This window comes from Labeo rohita, chromosome 3, assembly GCF_022985175.1.
Source record: "Labeo rohita strain BAU-BD-2019 chromosome 3, IGBB_LRoh.1.0, whole genome shotgun sequence".
In the NCBI taxonomy this organism is placed as follows: Eukaryota; Metazoa; Chordata; class Actinopteri; order Cypriniformes; family Cyprinidae; genus Labeo; species Labeo rohita.
The window spans coordinates 8731331-8758452 of NC_066871.1; the positions used below are offsets into that span (position 1 = coordinate 8731331).

Genomic DNA, 27122 nt, shown 5'->3' on the forward strand with positions numbered 1-27122 from the left:
TCAGAATGCTTCTGTGTCTCACTTTTAGCTGTATTTTAAAGGTTTTAATAACAAAGGAATAAAATATGAATTATATATGGCATATTTGCAGTATGAAAAGTATACATGAAAATTGGATTTTCTTCAGTTGCACTTTCTGTTTAAGCCCTGCCTACATTCTGTTCTTGGAACATTTTGTCTTTGGAACAGATCAAAACAAATTTGTATTCATATGAATTTTTTTCTACAATCTTATTTGTAAGTTTTCAGACAATCTGCATACACTCCATTGATAGTTAGGTTGGGATGGACCTTTGAGTTTATTTTTTTCAAAGAAAAAAAATACAAATCACATTGTACAAATTCATGTGAAAGACATCTTATAAAGTAGTTATGTTTTTTCATGAGATCCGGTTGCAAGAGATAAATGCTGACCTTTGCTGGTTTGTTATTATCAAAAGATTTAAAGGATTAGCTACTCCTGAATTAAAATTCCTGATGATTTGCTCACCCACACATCATCCAAGATGTTCATATCTTTCATTCTTCAGTCGAAAAAATGAAGGTTTTTGAGGAAGACATTCCAGGATTTTTCTCTATATAATGGACTTAAATGGGAATCAATGGGTTGAAGGTCCAAATTACAGTTTCAGTGCAGCTTCAAAGGGCTCTACATGATCCCATCCAAGGAATAAGGGTTTTATCTAGAAAAATCATTGGTCATTTTATACAAAAAATTTTAATTGATATACGTTTTAACCACAAATGCTCAAGATCTTGCACTAGCTCTGCCTCCACAACTTCATGCATTACGTAGTCACATTGGAAAGGTTATGTGTGACGTAAAGGGAAAGTACCGACCCAGTGTTTACAATGTGAACGTGCAAAGAAAGTCAAACGCCGTTTACAAAAGAGGTACAACAACGATGTCGGACAATTTTGTAGTTTTTTTACCCTACCTTTTTGAACCAAAGTACACAGACAAAAAATTAACTGCGCATGACCTTTCCAATGTGATAACCACAGGTTAACCACCTAACCACAGGTTTAGAGCTGTAGTTTCAATCACACAAGTTTGTGATGCAGTTTGCAAATGTTCTTTGGAACTATGGATTCACAAAAACACCAAATCGTTGAATTATGTTGGAAACGTCAGATCTTGCAACCACAGTTGGCTACAGATGCTTTTGGGAAACGCACTTCAGACTGGTGCATACTGTAAATTCATGCTGGTCTTTTCATCGAGGCAGGTAATCCGTTACATTACTCATCTGAAAGAATGGGATCAGAAAGCAGATGTGGCTCAGCCAAGCGAAACAAACAAACATGGTGGGAAACACTGACAGCAGATATCAGGACTTGTCGTGGACCTTGTTGCTTCGAGTTTATCTGCAGAACGCCTGCGCTCACTGGGGATTGAGGTGACAGGCCTCCCCATCCCTCTGACAAGCCTGAAAATCAACAGCTTGAAGCGCGTCCCCGAGAAACGGCCTCCATGGAGATAAGATGATGATGGACGTTTTCCGTCCTCATTAGTCACTGCCGCGCTGCTTAAACATCATCAATGCAACAAGTATACAAACGTGTCTTGCCGCTTCCGATCAAGACTCTTAGGCACTGTCTAACTTCATTTATCTTATCGCCAGCCGATCCGAGGAGGGGGTGGAAAGCGTGCATCTCCCGCAAACCGGGGTGAACTCCTGGACCCCTGCCACTTGCTAATTTTCCAGACCCGGTCGTCATGGTGATGATAGCCCGTTCAATGCGGGATTGGTTGGCAGAGCGCAGCACCTAGGGAATATCGCCCATCTCTCCTGCTCTGCCCTGCCTGACTTCAGTAGAGTGCGGAGGAATGAGCGGGGAATGCATTAGTATGGCCATACAGCTGTCAGACCCCCTCTGTGAGCCCCCCCCCCCACCTCCCCACCCCCGCCTCTCATTATTTATCCAGCCCACAGCACTCCAGACCATTTCTTTATCAACACCATCACAGCAGGTGAGCATTAGATACCTGCGCCCCCAGATATCCAACGGAGCGTTCCCGGGATTCCCTCATGAGATGAATTAGGGATGACACTTTGAGTCCGCATACATCCATATTAATGTACCCTCAACGAGGCCACACATTATATCATTGTCTGATAATTCTAGGACTGTCTAGACTGTTTTGTACTTACCCCTGAGAAGGAAAAATCACAAATGGATTCTCATAGATGGCAATGAGATAAAAAGAAGCACAAAGGTGCTCCAAAAACATGTCTGCAAGCCCCAAGGCTTAAGGTTGGGGCTGGTTATCATGGCCTTGTAAAGGGGTGGTAACCCCTGACTTTAATTCATACTTGAGCAATTGTGAGAAATATAAAGCTGGAATTATACTGGAATTATACTGGAAATATAAGCTCTCGCGAATTTCACTGCATTCAGATGTAAGCGTTATGTGAGCAAATTTACATTACGTGTGGTTAATGGAAGATCTACATATCACTGTGTAACCTAGCTGAAACTGTAAAGCATGCATAAAAGTGGAGTTGACTGTATATTTTTTGCATTTTGTAGTTTATATTACATGTACAAAATCATGCTGGGTTACTTTTTTAACCCAAATGCTGGGTTCAGCCCGTTTGGTCATTTTATAGGGTTATTTTTAATATTTTTACCCAGGTGCTGGGTTATTTTTGAACCCAAATACTGGGTTTAACTTGTCGGGTCATTTTATTGGGTTATTTTTAATGTTTTTTACCCAGGTGCTGGGTAGTTTTTCTGTAACTAAAATGCTGGGTCATTTTAAACACTGGGTTATTTTTTTCTACCCAACCGCTGGGTTTAGCCTGTCTCTGATGAAACAACCCAGCTGCTCAGTTACAGGCAGAGTGTGGGCTTTTTGAGTCCTCTATAGGCAAAAGCGGTTCTCAGCGCCACCGATTTGTTGCACTTCTTCAGCGGAATAAAGGTTTGTATACATTTTATTTCATTTATAAAGTCTTATGTGCTGTAAATTGTATTATTTTGTGCAACGCAACACAAGGACGAGATGTCAGTCAGCTGCGTCAGCAGCGGTCAAGTCACATGATGGAAACGCCTTTTGCCTTGCATAAAATAAATGGATTTTATTCATTATAGTGCTGAGTTGAGTTTAATTTAATTTGATGTTAAAATATGTTCTCTAATGTCAGTACTGTTTGTTTATGGGCAGGTTTTGGAGTCAGTCACAGCGTCTTTCGGCTACGAGTGAAACGTGAGGATGCAGTCTGAAGTTTGCAGTTACCCCGGCGAACAGCAGTTCTTCCCTGGTTCAGATATTTCATTAAAAACCGATTACAGAGAAAGGCTGAATACATTAAAATTAAAATGATATTTTTAAATGTTACATTTTTACATCTAAAATGCTTGTCAAATGAGTTTAAATGTATGTAGTATTGTGAACTATGGGGCATTCACCCAAATAAATTAAATTTGTCTTGTATTTTGTCCATGTGTTCTTGCTTAATAATAAATGTTCATCTTTTGATTATTGCTGTCACCTCTAGTAATTTTATATGTTTTTTTAATAAGTTCCAGTCCATTTTAAGCCAGCAATATAATCATTTTTAAACAACAGTTGACTTAAATAAAATAACCCAGTGTGTTTTGTAAAAACATTTAACCCAACCAGCTGGGTCAAAATAACCCGGCATGTGTTCTGTCCAATATTCACCCAGCGCTGTGTTTCCAAATAACCCAAGTTGGGTTGTTTTTAACGCAGCATTTTTTAGAATGCAACATATTGAATTTAGTCCTAAAACAGACACCACAGAATGTGACATCACATCATGACACTGTTAGTTCTGCAAATCATCTTATTCACTGTTGGACATTTAAAGGTTACACTGGATGCCCATTTTCCACAAGTTTGATTCTTTAGGTTCTTCATGAAATGTCTGCAAAATATTTTGGTTAAAATTCCTCAATGGTCATGTAAAACAACACCCCTTTTCCCTTGTCAAAACCAGCTCTGTTCACAGCGAGCCGTTTCGGTGCATTCCTCTTTAAATTATATCTCTTCTGTTTTTTTGTGTATTTGGTGGCGAATCACCATCAAAAATAAAATTGGTCCACTGCATCCTCAGTGGCTCTGATGTCGGGAGAAAATGAAGACTTTTATGTTCACTTTTATATCCAACTACAAAACACCTGCATTGCTTAAGAGACGTTGTCGCTACATCTGCTCGAGCACTGAGAAAATGGTGGACAGTGTATAACTGGAAGAGGCAGAAATATGCCAGGACAGTCCAACAGCATTGTGGGTGGGATCTGAGCAATATGACGTCATAATGCTCAGAAAATCAAAACGGCATGATAATTGAGACTGTTAAGGTTTTTTTGGGTTCTGAAAAAAAGAAGCAAATTGATTTTTATCATTGTAGGGTGGTTCTGTCCACACACTCCTAAGACACATTTATATGCAAACACCATGTAAAAGTGAATTTTGCATTGGATGTCCCCGCCACATGAATGGCAGTGAAGCGATACAACTAACGCAGGTAGCTCACATGACAATGAAAACATGATGGACAATTCTATTCATACTACGTACATTCACACTTTAAAAATGTCCCTAATTAAGAACATTTTCAAAAGAAGTAGGCCTACCTATTCAGAGAATGTGTGAAATTACATGCAACCTTATATTTTTCCTAGTTCCTGTGTGTATCGATGTTGTCGTGAGTAGCTCCAGAGTGATTAGGCACATGACATGTAAAGCTCAGGTGATTGGTTCAAATACATTACGGTCCCATGAGCACAGATGGCAGATATCAAATCACAGACTTCCTTGAGGTCCTACAGACATCCTTGGCAACCATGCAAAATGACTGACAGGCACAGACTGTTTCTGATTGGCTAGTTTCAGAGGCTGCTTCTCTCTTTATTTTCAGCTGTTTACAAAGCCTAATACTGTCAGGTAGAGACAGGTAGTGATATATTTTGGTGGTATCTGACAGACAGGGAGGCCATTTTATGTGTGGTATTCAAAAAACATTGCTTAGAGCACATTCAAGTTGCCTGTTTCAGAGATTTTGTCTCCTGGGAAAAGACATCTACTCTAGAGCTACAGCAAAGATCTCCACAATGTCAAAAATGTGCCAAGATGCCAAAGAATGCAATCAAAAGTGAGATGTTCTCATATAAAGTCTTAACAAACACTTCAGAATGTCAAATTCCTTCAAACCCAAATGATCTCAGCTCATTTTGCAGCTGTATACTCTTACCACATGTCAACAACTGCCTCATTTGTTTTTATTTCTCCTGGGGAATGTTAAAGGTAAGGCAGGTGATTTCAGAGAGGCTAGGAAAAGCAAGTTAGCTTTAAAAGCATAAGATCCCACCCTCCCTGCAAATCACTCTCTAAAGCCAAGCCTCCTCTAAAACACATGACAACCAGAAGCTAACCATGTGAAATGATAAGAGACAGATCAGATTGTCAGATTACAGATCTGTCAGATTACCTCATGTCTCATTCACCGTTGGGAAAACATTACAGTACAAAGCACATAATATTACAATAACACCCTCCATTCTCACTTGGTCTTCATTAGCATAACGAACGCACTGATTACATATCACGTCTGTGCAAATAGGGTGCACGGAGGTATGCAAATACATACGTTGACAGGCAGGTACGACTGCCTATCATAGCACTTGGACCGAGGAATATAACTGGACGAACATTTTATGGTCCTACGCCTTCCACAGACTATATAAATAGTACATTTAAAGGGCACCTATTATGCAAAAAAACAAACAAAAAAAAAAAAACACCCACTCTTTATTTTTTAATCCCCATTAAACCAAACTAGTCTCATTAGGCATGTGGTTTTTATTCTCAAAGCAGTGTGATGTCACATTGTTTAGGCCCCGCCCACAGCTGCTGACTAAGAGTCCCGCACTGCCATAGTTTCCACCCTCAGCAAGTTATGTTTGGTTGTCCACTGTTCTCCATTTTCTCCACTCTCGAGCAGCTGTACCATCAACAATGTCTTATAAGCAATCCTGGTGCTCTGTGTTTGGATATATATGTACGGATGTACACTTGTTCTCTCACTCTCAGTCATGTTGCTTCTACTGACTGTTTATTGCTGTAGGTATGCAAAGCAGAGATGCATATGCTACTCCCTTATCGGAAAACAGAGCGGGAATATGCAGCTCATTTGCATTTAAAGTGATATACACCAAAACACCTCTTTTGTAGACACGCCCCAAAAATGACATTTTCCTCAAGTTAAATATTTTTTGACTAAACATGTTTCTGTTCGACTAGTAGTCATTCATTTTAAAGAAGTCCACTTCCAGAACAACAATTTACAAATAATTTACTCACCCCCTTGTCATCCAAGATGTTCATGACTTTCTTTCTTCAGTCATAAAGAAATTATGTTTTTTGAGAAAAACATTTCAGCATTTTTCTCCATATAATGGACTGATATGGTGCCCCGATTTTGAACTTCCAAAATGCAGTTTAAATGCGGCTTCAAACGATCCCAAATGCAGTTGTAAACGATCCCAGCCGAGGAAGAAGGGTCTTATCTAGCGAAACGATCAGTTATTTACATTTAAAAAAATACAGTTGAAATACTTTTTATTCTCTATAACGCTCATCTTGCCTTGCAGTCCTTGAACTCTGTGTATTCTGGCTCAAGACAGTTAGGGTGTGTCGAAAAACTCTGATCGTATTTTCTCCCTCAAATTCAAAAATCATTTAAAAATGATCCTACATCATTGCAGAAGTACCGACCCAGTCTTTGCAAAGTGAACATGCAAAGAAGATCAAACACCCTTAACAAAAAGGTAAAACAGCGATATGGGACAATTTTCAGGATGAGGGAGAACATGAGATGTTTTTCGACATACCCTAACTGTCATGAACAGGAACAAAACAATCCAGGCAGAGTAAGACAAGACGACCGTTTGGCATTAAAAAGTATATAAATTGTATTATTTTTATTAAAATAACCGATCCTTACTCTAGATAAGACCCTTCTTCTTTGACTTGATAATATCCTTACTGAATAAGACCCTGTCCACTTGATAATTATGAATGAGTCCATGAAAAACATCAAGGAGACTGCATCAACGTCTAAAACAATTTATTGATAAACTAGTTTTTTTTTTTTTTCGGCTTAAGAGATGAAGTCGGCGACACTGACTTCTCATCTCCGCAGTAGTGGATGCACCTGTATGCATGTTTCATATGGATCAGCCTACATAATCTAAGAATATGTGTTTTCTATTTGAATTGGTCCAATCTCTATAGATATATTTTTCATGCCTGTAAGGCAAATATACAAAGTTTCGAAGTTTCATGCTCAAGTTCACAGAGACAGAGATGGCAGAAAGCACATCCTGTTTGCTTTCATTATTTTACAAAAGTGCAACATTTCATTGTTATTGTGCACACAAATAAACATTTGGAGATTTGAAAGATGTATTACTCTGATCTTTATGACCAAAAATGACGGAGTATTTTAAGTGCAAGTGACTGCGCCGGCGCCTCCATCTGTCATGCAGTGAGTTTGCTACTATTCAGCTTCCACACTCCGCACAGACACTTAAATAGCACACATTTTTCTAAGTTAACATTAAATTGAGCTGCCATGTAAAGTTGCTACAACATACATCTTTCCAATGAAAAGCCATATTTGAGGTAGATGAATGATAGGCGAGCATTTAAATGTCCTGCCCAATGAACTATATTACCACATAGATCAGTCATTAACAATCTGTCCATCATGGACTGCGTGCCTTCACCACTTCCTGTGGATTTTTTCCCGCGACTTAGCATTTAATAAAATTTTGGTCAAACAAGCCTCTTCTTGTCGACTAACGGTTAGCCGACTATCAGGAGGCAGCCCTAGTTATAATAAATGATCTGTGGGTTATTTTGAGCTGATACTTCACAGATACATTTTGGGGACACCCAAATATTACATCTTGTAAAAAAGGGGCATAATAGGTGCCCTTTAACTTAATGATTTCTATCAGGATGTGAAGAGACTTTCAATTAGCATAACAAAAAATGCTTTTTAACAGAATCACCTACTCTGCCTTTAAAAGAAACATCTGAGACGTAACTGACAAAGCTATAAACAGTGACTTCTAAGCTATAATATTTTACTCCGAGTGTTGCTGAAAACCAATGAGCATGCTGTTTAAAAGTCATGAACACTTTGCGTCTGTGCTTGGCTTTACATCTCCAATCAAAGCTTTTAAACCTTCCTGTGCTGTTATTACTTGAAAAGTGATTGCATGGGAGGCATGGATTATTACAACTTCTGTGATTTATACGAATGCGAGTGACACACGCGCACACACACAAATAGGCACAAAGCTTATTTGGCCGTCTACATTCATGTTGCTAGGAAACAGACTTTTCCGTGAAGCTTTTTATTATTTTAGCAATATTGTTTATTTTCATTATTCCAACTTCAAAGGTTGTATCAGAGAGCAAAAATGAAAAAGTAAATTATTTACTGACATATCACAAACACACACAGATACAAGCAGGATGAATACAGGAGCTTCCCGTCGACTGGACTTCAGAGGCACAGAATAAAAAATATGGCTTGGCACTTGCGAATCAGATGAATGCCCTGCAAAATTAAATGTTAAGTATGCAATAATCATCCTTTGGTTAAGGCGACATTTAGGGACAAATCATTTTGCTGAGTTTGTGGAGAAAATAAAAGTAACGCTCACCCACACAACAGGAAATACAATTCTGGATGGAGCTCATTACGTCTGATTCCATTCGGGCCCTTCAGGTCGTACTGCATGTGATTACGCTAATTTCTAATGCTGCCACCAATCAACTGTATTCCTCATATTTTCCACAGTGTACTGTGGGCGCATCATAATACGAGATCTGTCTCTTAACCAGGTCATTTAGATGACTGTCACAGCTACATGAAAGTTACACATCCAGTCTCCCACTGCTGTTTCTCTCACAACAAGGTGATTATATCAAGTAAACATGGCGCTGAACTGTAACAGCTCCGTCTCGTCTTCCCGAAAGTCTTTGTTCTTATGGATGATTGAGAATGAATAATGTTTCATCTATAATTTAACTTTATTGCTTGGTTTTTGTAGTTTGCCACATTCTGTGCTGTCATTTTTCAATTTATTTGATTAGCTTTCACACTGAGTTTGCAGTATTAGCATTGGATAATATGTGGTAATTGGATGAAATACTTAAAATATTTATATTTATTTCAAGTCATAATCGCTTTAAAAAAAAAGACAAATGTAACAAGAGAAGCTTCATATTCTCGGTTCCAACACTCAAGGCTGAATAATCAAGCTTGCGACTTTATTACCATAAGCAATAAAAATTTGTTTTTCCTTTGCTTTAATATACTCTCTTACAGACCAGAAGTACAAAAACATTCACATTTTGTCATGTAGCGCATCTGTAATGATGTGATTCAGTATAGAGCTTGTTGTGGAGAACCCCTCCACCTCTTTCTCCTTTTAAAATGATGACAAATTGCTCTCTCTGTGTTTTAGTTTGTGCTGCGGTCTGCGGTCGGCTTGACGATACAAAATAAAATGTTCTACTATTCGCTGTAATGATCAACTCAAATTAGTGTGCGTGATTAGATACTACCAAGACAAAAAAGCTATTACAAACTGTCTGATCTAATCAATAGCTGAAAAATAAGGGAAGCCCTGCTCTGATTCTGGAGATATGGGACATCAGTGGATACAGAACTGAAAAACAAGTGTATGTACCCAGAGAGAGAAATTATTTTGGATTAATCCAAATGTTCAGAGGTTTATTTAGTCCTGCTTCTTCCATATTCTCACACAATGTGTTTTTATTGTCCTACCAATCTGCATGGGCCAACACCATCAGATACACGAATGATTAAAGGGATAGTTCACCCAAAAATGAAAATTCTGTCATGAATTATTCCCCCTCATTTCATTCCAAACCCGTAAGGCCTTCATTCATCTTCAGAACACAAATTAAGTTATTTTTGACAGCAATGCAACTGACACATTCAAGGCCCAGAAAAGTAGTAAGGACATTTTAATATAGTCCATGTGACATCAGTGGTTCAACTGTAATTTTATGAAGCTACAAGAATAATTTTTGTGTGCAAAGTAAACAAAAATAATGACTTTATTCAACAGTTTCTTCTCTCTTCACATGCATCTGTTGGGGTACTTTCGTAAACGTGTGTCAAAGACGGACATAATTTTTATTTTTCGCACAAAAAAAAGTAAAGTTACGGTTGAACCACTGATGACACATGGACTAACAATGTTTTTACTACCTTTCTGGGTTTTGAACGTGTCAGTTGTGTTGCTTTCTATGCAGGGTCAGAAAGCTCTCGGATTTCATCAAAAATATCTTAATTTGAGTTCTGAAGATGAATGAAGATCTTACTGGTTTGGAACAACAACTTGTAAGTAACTGATGACAGAATTTTTTATTTTTGGGTGAACTATCCCTTTAACTGTTTGTGTATCTGATGGTGTTGACCCATCATATAATTAACCTACAGTTGAGGTCCAAAGTTTACATACAAGATATTTCACATAAAAGATGTTTACATATAGTCCACAAGAGAATATAATAGCTGAATTCATAAAAATTACCCTTTTCAAAAGTTTACATACACTTAATTCTTACTACTGTGCTTTTACCTAATATTCCACAGCTGTTTTTTTTTTTTTTTTTTTTAGTGATAGTTGTTCTTGAGTCCCTTGTTTGTTCTGAACAGTTAAACTGCCCCCTGTTCTTCAGAAAAATCCATCAGGTCCCACAAATTCTTTGGATTTTCAGCATTTTTGTATTTGAACCCTTTCCAATGACTGTATGATTTTGAGAGCCACCTTTTCACACTGAGGACAACTGTGGGACTCATATGCAACTATTACAGAAGGTTCAAACACACACTGATGCTTCAGAAGGAAACACAATGCATTACGAGCTGGGGGTGAAAACTTTTGAACAGAACGAAGATGTGTAAATTTTTCTTATTTCGCATAATTATCATATATTTTTTGATAAGTTTTTTGATTAAGTACTGCCCTTCAGAAGCTACAGAAGATACTTACATGTTTCCCAGAAGATAAAATAAGTAAAATTTACCCTGATGTTCAAATTCAAAAGTTTTCACCCTCTGGCTGTTAATGCATTGCATTTGCTTCTGGAACATCAGTGTGCATTTGAACCTTCTGCAATAGTTGCATATGAGTCCCTCAGTTGTCCTCAGTGTGAAAAGACTGATTTCATAATCATACAGTCATTGCTGTGAAGGATTCGAATGCACATTCAGTAACAACACAGTATTAAGAATCAAGCGCAAGTAAACTTTTAAATGAGGTTATTTTTATCATTTCAACTATTATTTTCTCTTGTAGACTATATGTAAACATCTTTTATGTGACATATCTTATTCAGATCAGTACTAAATAAAAATTAAAAAGCATTTTGTATGCATTTAAATGAAGACAGTATGAAGACTTCCCGTTTTTTACATACAGCTGTGAAACCTATATATGTTATACAGAAGGCCTATTATGTGAGTAATAACATATTAATACAGAAATACAAAAGATCTCTCAAAAATCTGTGCCTGGCATTGGGATCTTACACCACATAATCTTTTTCAAACGTTTCCATTGATCTGTAGATCTTACACCGGCTGTAATCAGGATCACCTGTGATGTGAATAAGGAAAGGACGCTCTGCACAGCTTTGTATCATTTGCATAATATTAATGAGTGAGTATCTGGGTTACAGGTATTACTTCGCTTTGGTGCTAATGAAGGAGACAAACTGCTTCCTGCAGACCTAATGATGGCAGTCATATAGCCCGAGGCAACGCTGGCTAACACGTTTCAGAGTCTCACAGGAGGCTGACTGAATCCTGTCTAGTCCATCCGCTAGTTAGGAAAACAATGGAGGGATTGCGTGCATTGACTGCTAGTTACATCTGGCCGGCGACGGCAGCAATCACCCTGGCGTACGGTATAAAAACATTAGCGAAGAAGGGTACATCAAATCAAGCGCAAAACAATCATTTAGTTCAGCTCTGCACGTAACAGGTGTTTTTCCCTCCTAGACAGAAGAGGTGCAGTCATTAAAAATAAAGCAGCTCATATTTTAGGAGCAGCTGTGATAAACAGACGTGTTTTGGTTGCTATAGAAACCTCAAGGTTCATATGCCCATCATTACGTTTGGCTTTGAAATCAGTCAAAAAGGAATCAAAACAAGACAGACACAGAGGACGACTGAAAAACAATCGACTTTGTTTACCTACAGCAGTCAACCTGTTCACCACGTACACAATTGTGGAAATGAAGTTGATCGTATAGCACTGAATGGTCATGTGACCTAGGACAAAATAAGTCAAAGTGATGTATAATACGCCAGATAGGGTAAAAAACACGCTCTGTTCTTGTAACACTGGTGGAGATGTGCTGGAAAACACTTAGGCCGTGTTATATTTATAGCCTCTGGTATTAGGACTTTCTTCGCCTTTTCGTAAAGATCAAACTGACTTGCATTATCGTTCTTCGCAAAGCACAGAGACCAAACCACTTTTATCTTTCCTGCCTGGAAATTGTCTAAAAAAACCTGGCCTGAATGGAAAAGAAACGGCATTGAGCCAGAAAGGTAATTGTTGCACGATCCGCACAAAGGTCTTCTTGTACTGAATTCTTAACAACGATAAAATTGAAATGTGATAGAGCAAGGTGTCGAGATTGAGTCACTCTCAAAGCTTGAATGTACTATAGACACAGTAGGCGTTTAAGAGCTAAATGAGTCACTGGCCTGTTCATGGACTGTCATACCACCATCTGCTAAGATCTGAAGGATCAATAGAAAACTCAAAACATTGAGAACATTAAAACAATTACCCTCCGTTTGTTAAGTGTATTAACCTCTATTGTATCGCTTAGTAAAATAATGGCTGTTAAAGCAATTTCTGTTCTGGATTGAAGTATAATACTGAGATGGGTTGGGACAGGACATATCGAAGTGCTCATCCCTTTTAACCAGCCCTGACCGGTTGATAATGGGCGAAAAACACACAAAGACATTTTCAAAATGTAAGGATTAGTTCACTACCAGAATTAAAATTTCCTGATCATCTACTCACCCCCATGTCATCCAAGATATGTCTCTAGTCGAAAGGAAATTAAGGTTTTTGAGGAAAACATTCTAGGACCTTTAATGGGGATCAGCGGGTTGATGGTTAAAATTGCAGTTTCGTTGCAGCTTCAAATGGCTCTACATGATCCCAACCGAGGAATAAAGGTCTTATCTAGTGAAACGATTTGTCATTTTCTAAAAAAAAAATACAAATTGAAACTTTTTAACCACAAATGTGCATCTTGCACTAGCTCTGTGATGCGTGTCTACGCCTTCAAGCATTACAGTGAAAAAGGGTTCATCTAATTTTCTTCTCCAACTTCAAAATCCAACATCGTTGTTTTACCTTTTTTTGTAAAGGCCGTTTGACTTTCTTTGCACATTTACTTTGTTAACACTTGGTCGGTATTTGAGCCTACGTCACGCGTGACCTTTCCAACATGATTACGTAATGTGTGTAGTTGAGCTAGTGCAAGAAGGGTATTTGTGGTTAAAAAGTATATAAATTTGTATTTTTTTTAGAAAATGACTGATCATTTTGTTAGATAAACCCTTATTCCTTAGCTAAGATCATGTAGAGCCCTTCTCAACTGCATTGGAACTGCAGTTTGGATCTTCAACCTGTTGATCCTCATTAAAGTCCACTATATGGAGAAAAATCCTGGAATGTTTTCCTCAAAAACCTTCATTTCTTTTCGATAGAAGAAAAAAGACTGGGGTAGGTAAATTGTCAAGAATTTTTTATTCTGTGAGTGATAAATTATAAATGTGCACACTGTTCAAAGTTTCACTGTTTTATTTTATTTTATTTATTTATTTATTTATTTTTAAATAGTTTTACTCAGAAAAGATGCATTAAATTGCTCAAAAGTGAGAGTAAAAAGCTTTACATTAAAAATAAACAAATAAATAAATAAATAAATGGTTACCACAAAAATCTTAAGCAGCACAACTGTTAAAAACTCAACAAATCCATTGGCACTGATAATAATAAGATGTTTCTATAAGAAATGTTTCTTAACATCATGTGACCCTGAAGACTGGAGTAATGATGCTGAAAATTCAGATTTGCATCACACAAACAAGTTACATTTTAAAATATATTCAAATAATAATATTTCACATAATTACTGTTAACAATGATGATTGAGACTTTCAAAAGCTCAAAAAAAAACAAAAAAACAAAACAAAAAAAACAATCCCAAAACCCAAACTTTTAAATAATAAAATTGCTAAAACTGTTTTATCACCTTTTAAGAGTACACTCATATATATTCTATTCTATTCTGTTCTGTTCTATTCTATTCTATTCTATGACTGCATTACATCTGTTTTAATTTAAATTTGTACATGTATGACTTGTATTAATGTGTTGTCAGTGCCGTACGTGTGTGTCAGTGTGAAAAGGTTTCTAAGCTTTCTTCTCTATTCACTTAAACATATTCAGTTTTTCCACCGTCACCTTTGTCTTGCTCTCTGGAAGGTTTGAAAGGCACTATTCTCTGTAAAGCAGCTTTGGGACGAAACATTGTGAAAGCACAATACATACAAATACAAACTGAATTGATTTCATGGTTCTTTGGAGATTAGAACTATTCCCTTCTTTAGAAAACATAAATCTTTGTACTGGTGTTTTAAAGCAGCGGCATTCAATCCTGATCTGCGTTCCACTTTGCGTATAAAGAAGCTTTCTAAAGTACAAATAGAACTGAAATGGTGAATAAAGAGGCGAGTTCAGGCTGTAAAAGCCTTTTAGGTTGTAATGGAAGCCTCAATTTATGAGCGAGTGGTGCGGACTCACCTGTGCACGATGGTGCCAGAGCGGCGGGCGAGCGGCGGGGGACTCCCTCCGGTGCTGGTGCTGGCCGGTGGCTCTCTCCTGGTCCTCAGGGACTGGCTCCTCTGCACCTGCCTCAGCACACTGCTCTTCAGATCCAGCAGCGTCGACATGCTCGTTCACTATCTGCAGAAAATACCACACACTGCATCAGCTACGCCGCAGGAGGGGTGGAAAGGTGACAGAATGAGGGGACGTGTGGGGGCCATTATCAGAGAGCACTTCTCAGAAAGGCGGGAGCGGGGAAACAATTAACCCAGCGTCCACCTCTCGGGCCGACCATTGGCTGTGCTCACAACGGGCACGATGAGTAATTACAGGCATCATGCCTCCCTCTCGTAATCCAGTTATAAACACACTTTGCATAGGGCGCACGCGGCTGCTGTCCGGTGTTAATTGACGTACGTGTCAGGCACATTTGTCTTCAGCCGCAGCGAGCGGTCATCGGTGTGAGAAGCGAAGCCTGCAATTACTCTCAATGTCAAGACGGCGGTGAATTTTTCACCCGACAGCTCAGATGCGGTGCAGACGGAGATTGTGGGAGTTCGGCACAGGCTCTTAATTCTGTTATGACTGGAACCAGAGGTTTAAACTCTAGGCTCTTAACCCAAGGAGTCCGAGATCGGAGAACAGCCACTTCTGGGTACGGACTGAGAGTGACTCACTAGTGAGCCACATTCACTCACATCTCTGGGAAAAGCGACGGCTCTGTACAGAAAGAACCATGGGGTGAAAAAAGAGTGACAGAATGAGTGGCGGAGGATAATTTTGATTGAGATGTCAGACATACAAACGGTTCTTTCATCTCCTGACAGTCCGCCTTTGTCAGATCTCTAAATGTTACGAGGAGGAGTTCTGAAGCCCACTGTTGTAACAGTTGTTTTCTATACATCAAAGACATGCAAATGTGACTCTACGTTTACATGTCATTAGTACATTACCTCAGAATACTACATCGGACTATCAGGTTTTTCAATTTCAGGTTTTGCATTTTAAATCAGTGAAAAAAGCACCATAGACCAGTTTGGACCGGTTTATGTTGCAACATACTTTTTGAGCTGTTTACTACAGTCCAGCTAGATCAACTCTTAGACATGACCTGAAAAAAACAGCATGAAGGTGCCTCAGAACCCCTTAAAATAAACTGGTAATTTATGCTGATTACCAGTTTAGCTGGTTTAAGCCATTTGCAGCTTTGATTTTAAGTCCACCCAGCTGAAAAAAACATCTTAGCCCAATCCAGAGTTTGCAGACTTTAGGTCTGATCTGCCCCCACACACCTGTTTGGAAGTTTCTAATGATCTTACACTCTTAAAAATAAAGGTGCTTCATGATGCCATAGAAGAACTTTTTTTAATCTAGATAGTTCCATAAAGAACCTTTAACATCTGAAGAATCTTTCTGTTTCACAAAAGGTTCTTTGTGGTGAAAGAAGGTTCTTCAGATTATAAAAAGATAAGAAAGAGATGGTTCTTTAAAGAACCTTTGACTGAATGGTTCTTTGTGGAACCAAAAATGGTTCTTCTATGGCATCGCTGTGAAGAACTTTTTAAAGCACCTTTATTTTTAAGAGTGTAAAGACCTTGATGTCTGTCTACACTGGACATGACAAAGCGAAAATCATTTGAACTTTGTGTCAGTATGTCATAAATAAAACACGGCATCAGTCTGCTGTCAGACACTTGTTGATTGTAGGAAGAATTTCCCAGTGACATGAGATCTCAAGAAGACTCACAAGATCAAATGTGACTAGAGAAGAAAAACACATAAAGGACAATCAACGTTGTCAGCTGGCTCTCCTGGTGCACGTTCTGTTGTACAGTGAATAACAAATTAGAAAAGAAAAGAATATGTGTAATGTTTTCTCAGTAGTCTACTTTCATGGCATGTTTGTGGCTGCCAAGTTTCAGGTACAGAAATGTGCAACATTCTGGAAGGTGGCACTTGCTCAAATCCTCTTAAGGCTGGTATATGCTACATGACATCTGAATACACTTTACATCATACACTTGTCGACTTGTTAATGACTATGAAGAAAACCAACACATGTAACAAAGATAAACAATATGTCTTCTAAAACTGGCTCAAAATATTGACACAAAACGAAACAGTTGAAACGTGACGTTGCTGTACCTGTCAATCATATGGCCCCTTGGGCAGACCTTGGTCATTCAGTTCTCAGACCTTGCCCAAAGTTCTCAGACCTTCTGCCATCAGTCTGAAGGTCTGGCTACACGAGACTATAAACCAGGGGTCTCCAAACTCGTCCGGCAGACTTGCCTTACCTGGAAATTTTTAGCATGCCCAGTAATACCTTGATTAGCTGATTCAGGTGTATTTAAATGACACCGGCTCTACAGAACCAAATTTGAAGACCCCTGGTATAAACACTATGTAAATAAGAGAATCATTGTGCAGTGTAGAACAATTTTTTTATTATAACAGGAGTTTTCACTCAGTCAGTGAGCTTGTGCTGCAGATGAACTGAACTGATAGCACCTTCATTGATTTTAAGGAATTTGCTCACTTTCTGTGCATAGCCATTCATAATATGAGTAAAAGTTTTAGTTTTCATGCTAAGCGCACACTGCAAAGTTTCAGGAGTGATGACTGTATTAAAATGTGGGACTTAATCTGAAACTGTGATGTTTGACATTGTGTTTACCTTAGCAGGGGTGTGTTTCCTGTCCAGTGATATAACTCACTAATTAACCACCATAGTATGATGCAGTGTTGTGGAAACAAACCAGCTAGACTGTTTCCTGAACACGGTCGCATCTCCAGCGTTTGAACCACATTAGTTCAACAATATAGCTCCATTGTTAATGATGTCACACACATGTGGTAGAGTGATAACTTCTGCTTTTTAACTGATTTGAGATCTCTAAGATGCCGTTGTATTGAACATGGCACCTGATGAAAAATTTACTACTTAATTTACTAATTTACTATGTGTTCCCTGTCATTTTGCTGTATTTGATGTTTGATTCATCCTGGGTTTCCTCTTACGTCATACTCTGGGGTTCCCTTAGGCATTTATGCACATGCATACTCTTCAAAAGCAGCGCTTATTGAGGATGCGTAAAATACGTAGATTAAAATGCATTTGTATGTAGATAGAATGGACGATATGGATTGTACTGCATGTTAGCTTGCTTTTTGTGCACAAGAGCATAATTTATTTAAGCCCATGTCTTAATAACAAAAAACTATGCTTCTAGCCACAGGTCGAGAGCTTACATTTATGTTTACGACACTGTTTGTGTTAATGTTCGTTTGCACTATGGTTTCAGGAAACACCAAATCGGAACTTGCGACCGTAGTTGGCTAATAATGCTTTTGGGAAACGCACCCCAGGACAGGACAAAACCAATCTGACGTGTCAGAATAGATTTGTGCATTAACAGATGCTTGTTCTGCTACATGTAACATGTGTCTTTGTTATTACTTTAACCTTTTTAATACAATATTTACATCATTGAACAATATTTGAAGGCTACATGCTCATTCTGTTAACATATTTACTTTTAATTATTATTAGCATTAGAATAGTTTTTGCTATGGTACTGAAATTGCAACACTATCTCATGACCAATTTGTACATATTTTATGAGGTGGTTAATTCATGGGTGGGTTTAGGGGTGGTCCACTGTATGTATTCCTAAGAATTTGCAGTCTTGTAAAATATGTACAACTTGTACAAATTGTATGAATTTGCATGAGTGTGGTTGTACGAATTCATAAGAATTAGCCATAAAATATGTATGAATTGCCATGAGATCGGGTTGGAAATGGGTTGGAACACTAATGTCAACTCAAATCTGCAGACTGGCTCTGACTTTTGGCAACCAGCGTCAACTCATAAATAGAGGCAAAAATTTGGGTAAAAGTTGTATAGTGTATCCAGCCTTTATTCTACTTTAAGGTTTTTCTGTTCCAGCAAGGTAAGCGCATTTCTGGTTCCTCTCAGCTTGATTAACCCTGCAGGACAAAAGGAAAGGATGTGTTTGCTTTTCCCCTTTCTTTAATCTGACCAGGCGTGCATTAAGAAACACCAAAAGAATAAACAAAGCAAAGCACTCTATCTGAATCCCAGCACCTTCTCGACTCCCTCCACAGAGCGAATTCCACCAGTCGCTGTGCTGGAATCGAGCGTAATGCACATCGAACGGCACCACGGCGCTTTCACCTGAATTCTCAACTCTTACTGGTGACAATTAGCACCAGGCCACCGAGCAGCTGCTTCCCAGGTGAACTCATTTCAATTACGCACTCCGCCATCTGAATTGAATGTCACTCCGTCTCAGCCATCAGCTCCCATGAAAGGCGAGAACTGACACGCTACCAAACACAAGACAACAGCTGCCAAGGGAGCGTTGCCATAGCCGAGAGCGGGAACATCGGCTCCTTCTCACCGGGTCGTCCCCGCTGAGCCTCTGTCCCTCGCAAAGGCTCTCGGGCCACGTGAATGACACCGCTGCTCAATAGAGAGACGGTAAGCCTGGCAGTCAAAGGCTTCTCCGCTGGGGACGGACGGGTCTCTATGGTAACGGTTGAGCGAGAGGAACCGCCAATGCAGGTACACAGGATTCAACAAAAGCTCCACAAATCATGCTTTTGTTTTGCTCATATCACCTTTTGTTGGGGCAGTTAAGCTGCACCAAGGGATTCTGGGAGAAATTTCACATCATCTTCAATTCCTCAACTCGCATGTAAAAGTTAAGAGCGCCCCCATCAGATAAGCAATATCGCTGATATGCTTCTTTCCTTGCCTTCAGATTTAGCGATTTCAATTTCGCCAATTGCTACCAAATTGTTTTATTGATTTCTTAATCTTCTTTTACATAGATTCCCGCTCTCATTCATATACAAAGGCTGCAGGATGGCTTCGTCGTATGGATTTTCATTCTCATTCATAGAGATGAGTTAACCTTCTGATCTTTGTCAAGCGAAATGAGGCAGGGCTGCTGTATAATGCTTTCGCCAGCCTGACCAGTGCCTATTCCTCAACCTTCATTCATTTGCGGCAGATTCTTTCTGACAAGATATGCCATCCACGGAAGAAGACCTTTCAGACTACAATGAGGTTTTCCAGGTCAGCATCTATTTGTTTTATGCACCTTTGTCACTAAATAGACCGTCTTTACTCTTAAATATAGGGGGGTTTAAAAGGTTCTTCACATAGAAGAACCATTCAGTCAAAGGTTCTTTAAAGAACCATCTCTTTCTTACCTTTTTATAATCTGAAGAACCTTCTTTTGCCACAAAGAACCTTTTGTGAAACAGAAAGATTCTTCAGATTTTAAAGGTTCTTTTTGGAACCATTTAGACAAAAAAGGTTCCACTATGGCATCTTGAAGCACCTTTATTTTTAAGAGTGTTGTTTGATTTTGGCATCCTCAGATATCACATAAAGTGATATTTTTTCATTATTTTTTAACATAAATTGTATGTGCTGCATGTTCTGTACACCATTTCCTATTTATTCTATTGCTCTCAGCCCACCAATTCAACAGGAACACTGTTTTCATAATAATTTGTGATGGCAGGCCCTGTGATTGTCATGGATGCAATCACCGCTCTCTTCTCTCACAATGAAGTCTTTCTGGATAAGCACTGAGAGACGGCCCATAACCGTGTCTCCAGTATTTCATAAATTGGAGAAATGTCAAGTGTCCTTCTCATTATGAAGCTCTGAATGGTGGGGTAAAAGGTTGCCTGTATGGGTGCCAATTTTTTTTTCACTTCAATAATGAAATGATATACACATATATTTAATATTTTAACCTGCCTAGCCACTATGTGATCCAATCAAATCAGACCCACAATTCTTTCTTGGGATGTGTGCTTTCTCATCTATATTAGTTGTGTGGGTGTAGAATATCCTGAGCTTTTTCTCCCCAAGCGAGATGTTGGAGTGAAAGCTATGTCTAACCTGACTGACAAAAAGACAGACGGAGCAGCAGATCAGTCAGCAGACGGGCAGAGCTGGTGTTGCCGGTATGAGACATGGGTTTTCTCAGTGAGTGGGTGATTCCGTGGGAACACTGAAACGTTTCTATTTCTATAACTGAAATCATGAGAAAAAAATTGTATGCACAACATATATAATTGTTGCAAAAATGTTAGGCCTGTCAAAAAATGTAAACATTTAAACATATTAATTTTTTTCTTTGTAACTAATGATACACTTATTAATGAATACTATCTTTAACAACCAGTGGCTAAAATTAAACACTGCCAAACGCGAATAATAATCAGCGTTGGCGAGTATGCGAAACAGTGTTACTCGCCAGATGGCTGGTAACTTTTTAAAATTAATTCTAAGAACGCCTCAGAACACAATATGGTTTAGCACAATTATCACATCAGGAAAACTGTGTTGTAATTAAATAAATATTCAGTCTGATCCTTTAATGGAGAAGTCCACTTCCAAAACAGATTCAGACAGTGTAGATAAACTTGCATTAGAATAGGCTAGGCTAATAAGTGATGATGTTCTTTGATAATGTTAGGCTGCTTTTAGCCTTATGCTAGAGCTGGTTTCGGGCAATGAAACTAAGTATGTAAATAATTAAATAGATTAGCACCATAATATCATGTATCAGCGATCCGGCAGGCTGATGATAGGATCCAACACTACTGTAGTGTATTATTTACTCACCCTCCATGCATCATAGGTGTATATGACTTCCTTCTTTCAGAGGAATGCATTCAGAGTTGTATTAAAATTTGCCTCACACGGCCCCGGGGGGTTAATAAAGGCCTCCTGTATCGAATCGATTTTTGTAAGAAAAATACCCATATATAAAACGTAAGAATCAATTTAATTTAGCTTGCGCTAACAGTTGTATGCGGAGCTTGCTTCTTTGACAAGGGGCGTGGCAGTACTGAAACACCGTCTAAGCTGTTCGCCAATCGCAACTTAGTGGGACAGCTAACCAATCACAAAACATTTAGTTTTTCGGAAGGCAGAACCTGGATCTAATCGAGTAATTTGTGCCAGGCTGGGAGAAATGTATTGTAATATTGTAAATTATGTTGAAAATAATGCGTTTTTGAACCACCAACCATGAAAGCATGTTCTAGTACACCCCCAAAACAAAATCAAGACTCTCTTAAAGAGCATAATATGACCTCTTTAAAATTATGCTTATGTCTATGGATTTAAACATTCTTCGAAACATTTCGAATAATGTAAGTACATAAGTCAGCAAAATATGTAATGCTGTTCTAGTAGTTTTTGGATATTTTAATAAAAAAATCGTCACAGTAAATGCTGCTCCACACAAACTCTATCTCAATGTTCATTTGAAAATATAACATCCGCCAACATGTGGGAATGATTTATAAATCTGTTATAAAGTCATTTCAAAAGAGAAGTTTTCATGTGGTTTCGCTAAAATAAAAGCTCTGTGGTTTATTATTTGCGATAAACAGTAGTGAAGTAAATAAACAATAGTGGTGTAATTGTACTTTTATTATGTATGACAATAATAATAATAATAATAATAAATAATAAATAAATAATAATTTGGTTCGATGATAATGATGATGATAACAACAACAACAACATAATAGTATCACATACAAATAATACAGAAAAAATAATAATTATTATTATTTTATTAATAATAATAAAATTGCAATTAAATGTGTTTCTCCAATGTGTTCTTTGGCTCTGGTAATACCTATATAATAATACTAATACTACTACAAATAAATAAATGAATAAAAACAGCTGGAGTCCACTTCTCTCTCACCTCCCCTGAGCCCATTTAGTTTTAACAGACCCCCTAAAGCATGCATTGAGTTTGGTGGGGGGTACTTGAGAATGAATGGGGGAAAGTATCTTGTGTTCATAAGCCTTCTATGTTCGCAAATCAGTCTGAATGAACAATATAATAGCTTTAATGGGAAGACTAATTATAAAAAGTAAGTAAACAACTCACACACTTAGATATAACCACTTTGTTACATCAAAACAAGACTTTAAATTGACATGAAAACATGATCTGTGGGAGTTTTTAGTGAGTAATCAGCATGGTGAAAAGCAAATCTCTATGTCTGTGAACAATATTTACAGAGCTTTGATGAAGAAGAACTCAAAAATAGTTAACTATATTGTTAATATATTGTTTAAATTGCTGTTATTATTTTGCACTAAATGTAAAACTTGTTTTTAAAAAGCAACATATTTCACGTTTAACTTGTTGATGCATTAGTACTTACTGCTGATGGGCTGTTAGGTTCCTGAGACAAAAAAGGTTAGGAAACACTAATACAGGGCAGGTAGCACAGGGGAGGAACCAGGGCTCATATCATTACGATCTCAGAGCCGATAAGACCAGTAATCCTCCAGGCTGTGATAAAGGTGTATGGGGCCATCAGGGGATCTATGCCATCTTATTCCCCACAAGGCCATTCTCAAAGAGCCAATCTGTGGTGTTGATCGACGTTAACATCAGGCATAATACCACAGACATTTTGCAATTGGGATCGATCGGACTCCAAACCCTATTGGTCTCTCTGGAATGAAACTAAATTAGAATAGCTATAGTTCTGTGTCCGTCCAAGCTGCATTTACACTCACCATGTGATGGAACAAATCAGATAGACGTCCAATGACACAGTCTTTTCACCGAATGTGTTCTGTCACCGAATGCTGAACAATGACAGCTAGTGAAATATTGGCCATGTTCCAAACCTAGTGATCTAACTCACTGCTTACATGGACAAATTCCCTCTAAATCAGCGTCCTAACCATCACAGCACTTCAAATGATTCTTAAATAAGCCAAGCACGCAGTACATGACTGAAAATGTCTCCCTGCGGACACTTAAAGACTTAGTTTCTTGTTTGCTGTCATGTTGCTGTGCACACTACACAACTGATCGCTAGGAACGTCAATTACGAGATCATTCTTCTCCCTGATCCTTGAATGTGTTCTGAACGAATTTGCTCGCGTATAAACGGGAGAGCTGATTCGTGAGAACAGCTCAACAAACAACACGTCACAAGTCATCTCACTGGAAGAACTTCACTGGACACATGCACTGGGATCTGTGACTTCTTGTAGCAAACTACCCATCAACTTGAATCAATCAAAGGCAACATGCTAGTTCTGTAGTACACTATATATTTGGCTATAGGCAGCAACACAAATAGCTCTGGATAGGAGACTCGATGCACACAATTGACATTTTGACATTGTTGCTAAGGTAATACTGCAATATTGTTAAAGGGATATTTCATGTCGTTCCAAACCTGCAAGACTTTCGCTCATCTTCAGAACACAAATTAAGATATTTCCGATGAAACCCGAGAGCTTTCTGACCCTGCATAGACAACAAGAACTACCATGGTAAAGGCACGGAAACGTAGTAAGTTCGTAGTGTCGTTAAAATAGTATTATGATACTCTCGTGAATGGTGTTGGACTGATCCAGACAAGAAAAAATGTTGAATGAAGTTGTTATTTTTGTTTTGTTTGCACACAAAAAGTATTCTCGTTGCTTCATAACACTGTGGTTCAAAGATGAATGAAGGTCTTACTGGGTTGAAACAACATGAGGGTGAGTAATATCAATCATCTTTATTTTTTATTTATTTTATTTTAGTTTATTCTTTTATTTTTTCACACATCATTTACTTACCCTTATGTTGTCCAAAATGTCTGTCCATGAATGTTAAAGGAGAAGTTCACTTCCAGAACCAAAATTTACACATAATTTACTCACCCTTGTCATTCAAGATGTCTTTCTTTCTTCAGTCGTAAAGAAATGATGTTTTTTGAGGAAAACATTTCAGGAATGTTCTTCATATTGTGGACTTCAATGGTGCCCGTGAGTTTGAACTTCAAAACTGTCCTACATCGCTACCTTTTTTGTACAGGGCGTTTGACCTTTGCACATTCACTTTGTAAACACTGTGTCGATACTTCTTCAGCGGTGTAGGACAATTTTGAAGTTGGAGGAGAAAATGAGATGGGAGTTTTTCGACATACCCTAACTGTGTTGAACCGGAGCGCACAGAGTACACATGTGCATCGCAGAGCTAGACAAAACGAGCATTTGAGGTTTAAAAAGTATTTAAATTGTACATTTTTTTTTTTTTTTTTTTAGAAAATAACCTATTTTTTTGCTAGATAAGACCCTTCTTCCTTGGCTGGGATTGTTTAGAGCCCTTTGAAGCTGCATTTAAACTACATTTTGGAAGTTCAAACTCGCGGGCACCATTGAAGTCCACTACATGGAGAACATTCCTGAAACGTTTTCCTCAAGAAATATAATTTCTTCATGACTGAAGAAAGAAAGACATGAACATCTTGGCTGACAAGGGGCTGAGTAAATTATCTGTAAATTTTTGTTCTGGAAGTGAACTTCTCCTTTAAGCTCCAAACATAAAAATTGGAGCTATATTGCAAGTTTTCTGCAGCTATACAATAGTTTTGTGGTTGTCGTTCAACTCACTGACGCATTGAGGAAATTTTCAGTGAATAATGACTTAAATTTCAATTTGTTTGCCACACAATGCTTTATATGGTATCAGAAGACTTGGAATATAGCATACAAAAATGCATTTTTGTACCTTATTAGGCATGTTCACTATACCATTGTAAATGAAAGAGCTGTAAAGAGAGAGCAAGTAAATTATTACAAATTTCATTTTGGGGATATATATCATCTTTGATAATATCATAATTATTGTTTAAATGATATGCGATTTGACATTATGTTGATTTTATAAAACAAAGTCCAGTAAACAAAAAGTTAATATTAACTGACTTGCATTTTAGACACAACAGTTCCTGTTTTTGCTCTATTTCGTCATTGAAAATAGTTTAAAACAAAGCCACAGCAGAGCTGTTTTGCTTCTCTCAGCAACACACAAAAGTGTTTTGTTACTGAATCAATCAGCCGTTTGAACGAATCGTTTGAATGAATGACTCAGTGACTCACTCATGCAGTGATTTGCCACCATCTACTGGTGATTTTTCATTTTTTCCCCAAATCATTTTAAATATCAGTATTCAACGTTTTTTAAAACATCAAACATTATTTATGGAATTATAACTGCAGGTTAAATGCATTCATGTCCAGCGTTCAACAGTCTGTGAGAATGAATCTAAATGACACTTCAGAGTTTTTATTTGTTTGGTAACAGCCCTATAGTGTCTTACTATTTGAATTTGTTGATTCAATTTAAGAATTTGACACAAAAGATGATGCATACATTTAATTATGTTAGAAAAAACTGTCCTTATAAAGGTAAAAGTGCCCATAAAAGGTTATAATCAGTTTAAACATATCGTAAAAGTTAATTTCTGTTACTCTTGCAAACTAATCAGCACACAGAATATGACGAATATCAAAAGCTTTGGGAGTCAGCTGTCCACAGCAGTCCTAACCTGCCAAGGTAATTATCGTTACTGCCAAAATTCCAGAAAATATCGAGATATCATTTTTTGTCATCTTTGCACACCCTATTTGGTGTGCATTATTACCATCTATTACACAAATCTTCCAGTTGTCAGTCCTCGTTATATGAATGGAAACGTATCTTGTGCTGCTTATTTCATGATCGAAAGAAACAGTAATATTGCCTTGATTTATCTGACATTTACTTTGGTTTTAACATATAGTACTCAAATCAACAGCAACTTTCAAGTAGTCTTCTCAAATTAGGGAGTGGAATTTTACTCTACTAAAGTGGAGCAGCTGATTATTGGGTAACACAAAGGGTAAATGATGACGAGCCATCATGATTTTAGAGAGGAATGAAAAATGGATGGACTTTTGCAAGGCAGCAGCTCTAATAAAAAAACAGTTACTTTCAAATCAAAGGACTCTTAAACTCCAAGACAGCATCTGATTGCAGCACATTAAAATATATAGTCGGTGTAAAAGAAAAAAAAAAAAAAAAGTAATACAATTCCACTTGTTTTTCTATAGCTGTACTGAGACGTTCACAGCAGCTCACAGAAAGACAGATGAGAGAATGGAGTGCTGTCTTTCACCTGTGGCAGGAAGCTCTGCTCACACGTCTGCTCAAGCCCCCATTAAGAACAGCAAAGATTTAAACTGTCAATCAGACACCAAAGGAAAGACTGCGCAGATTTCACATTCAATTACAGTGGGACAAGCTCTTGCGTGAGCGCTCACA

General features: G+C 38.0%; 1 protein-coding gene across 1 annotated transcript in view; it reads right to left on the reverse strand.

Annotated features, from left to right (window-relative positions):
- The window catches only part of baiap3 (BAI1 associated protein 3), a 69540-nt gene that overhangs the window by 40988 nt on the left and 1430 nt on the right, over positions 1-27122 (reverse strand). The window contains 1 exon segment of the mRNA XM_051106716.1: positions 14923-15084. Coding sequence (XP_050962673.1) covers positions 14923-15071 — 149 coding nt within the window. The 5' untranslated portion in view covers positions 15072-15084.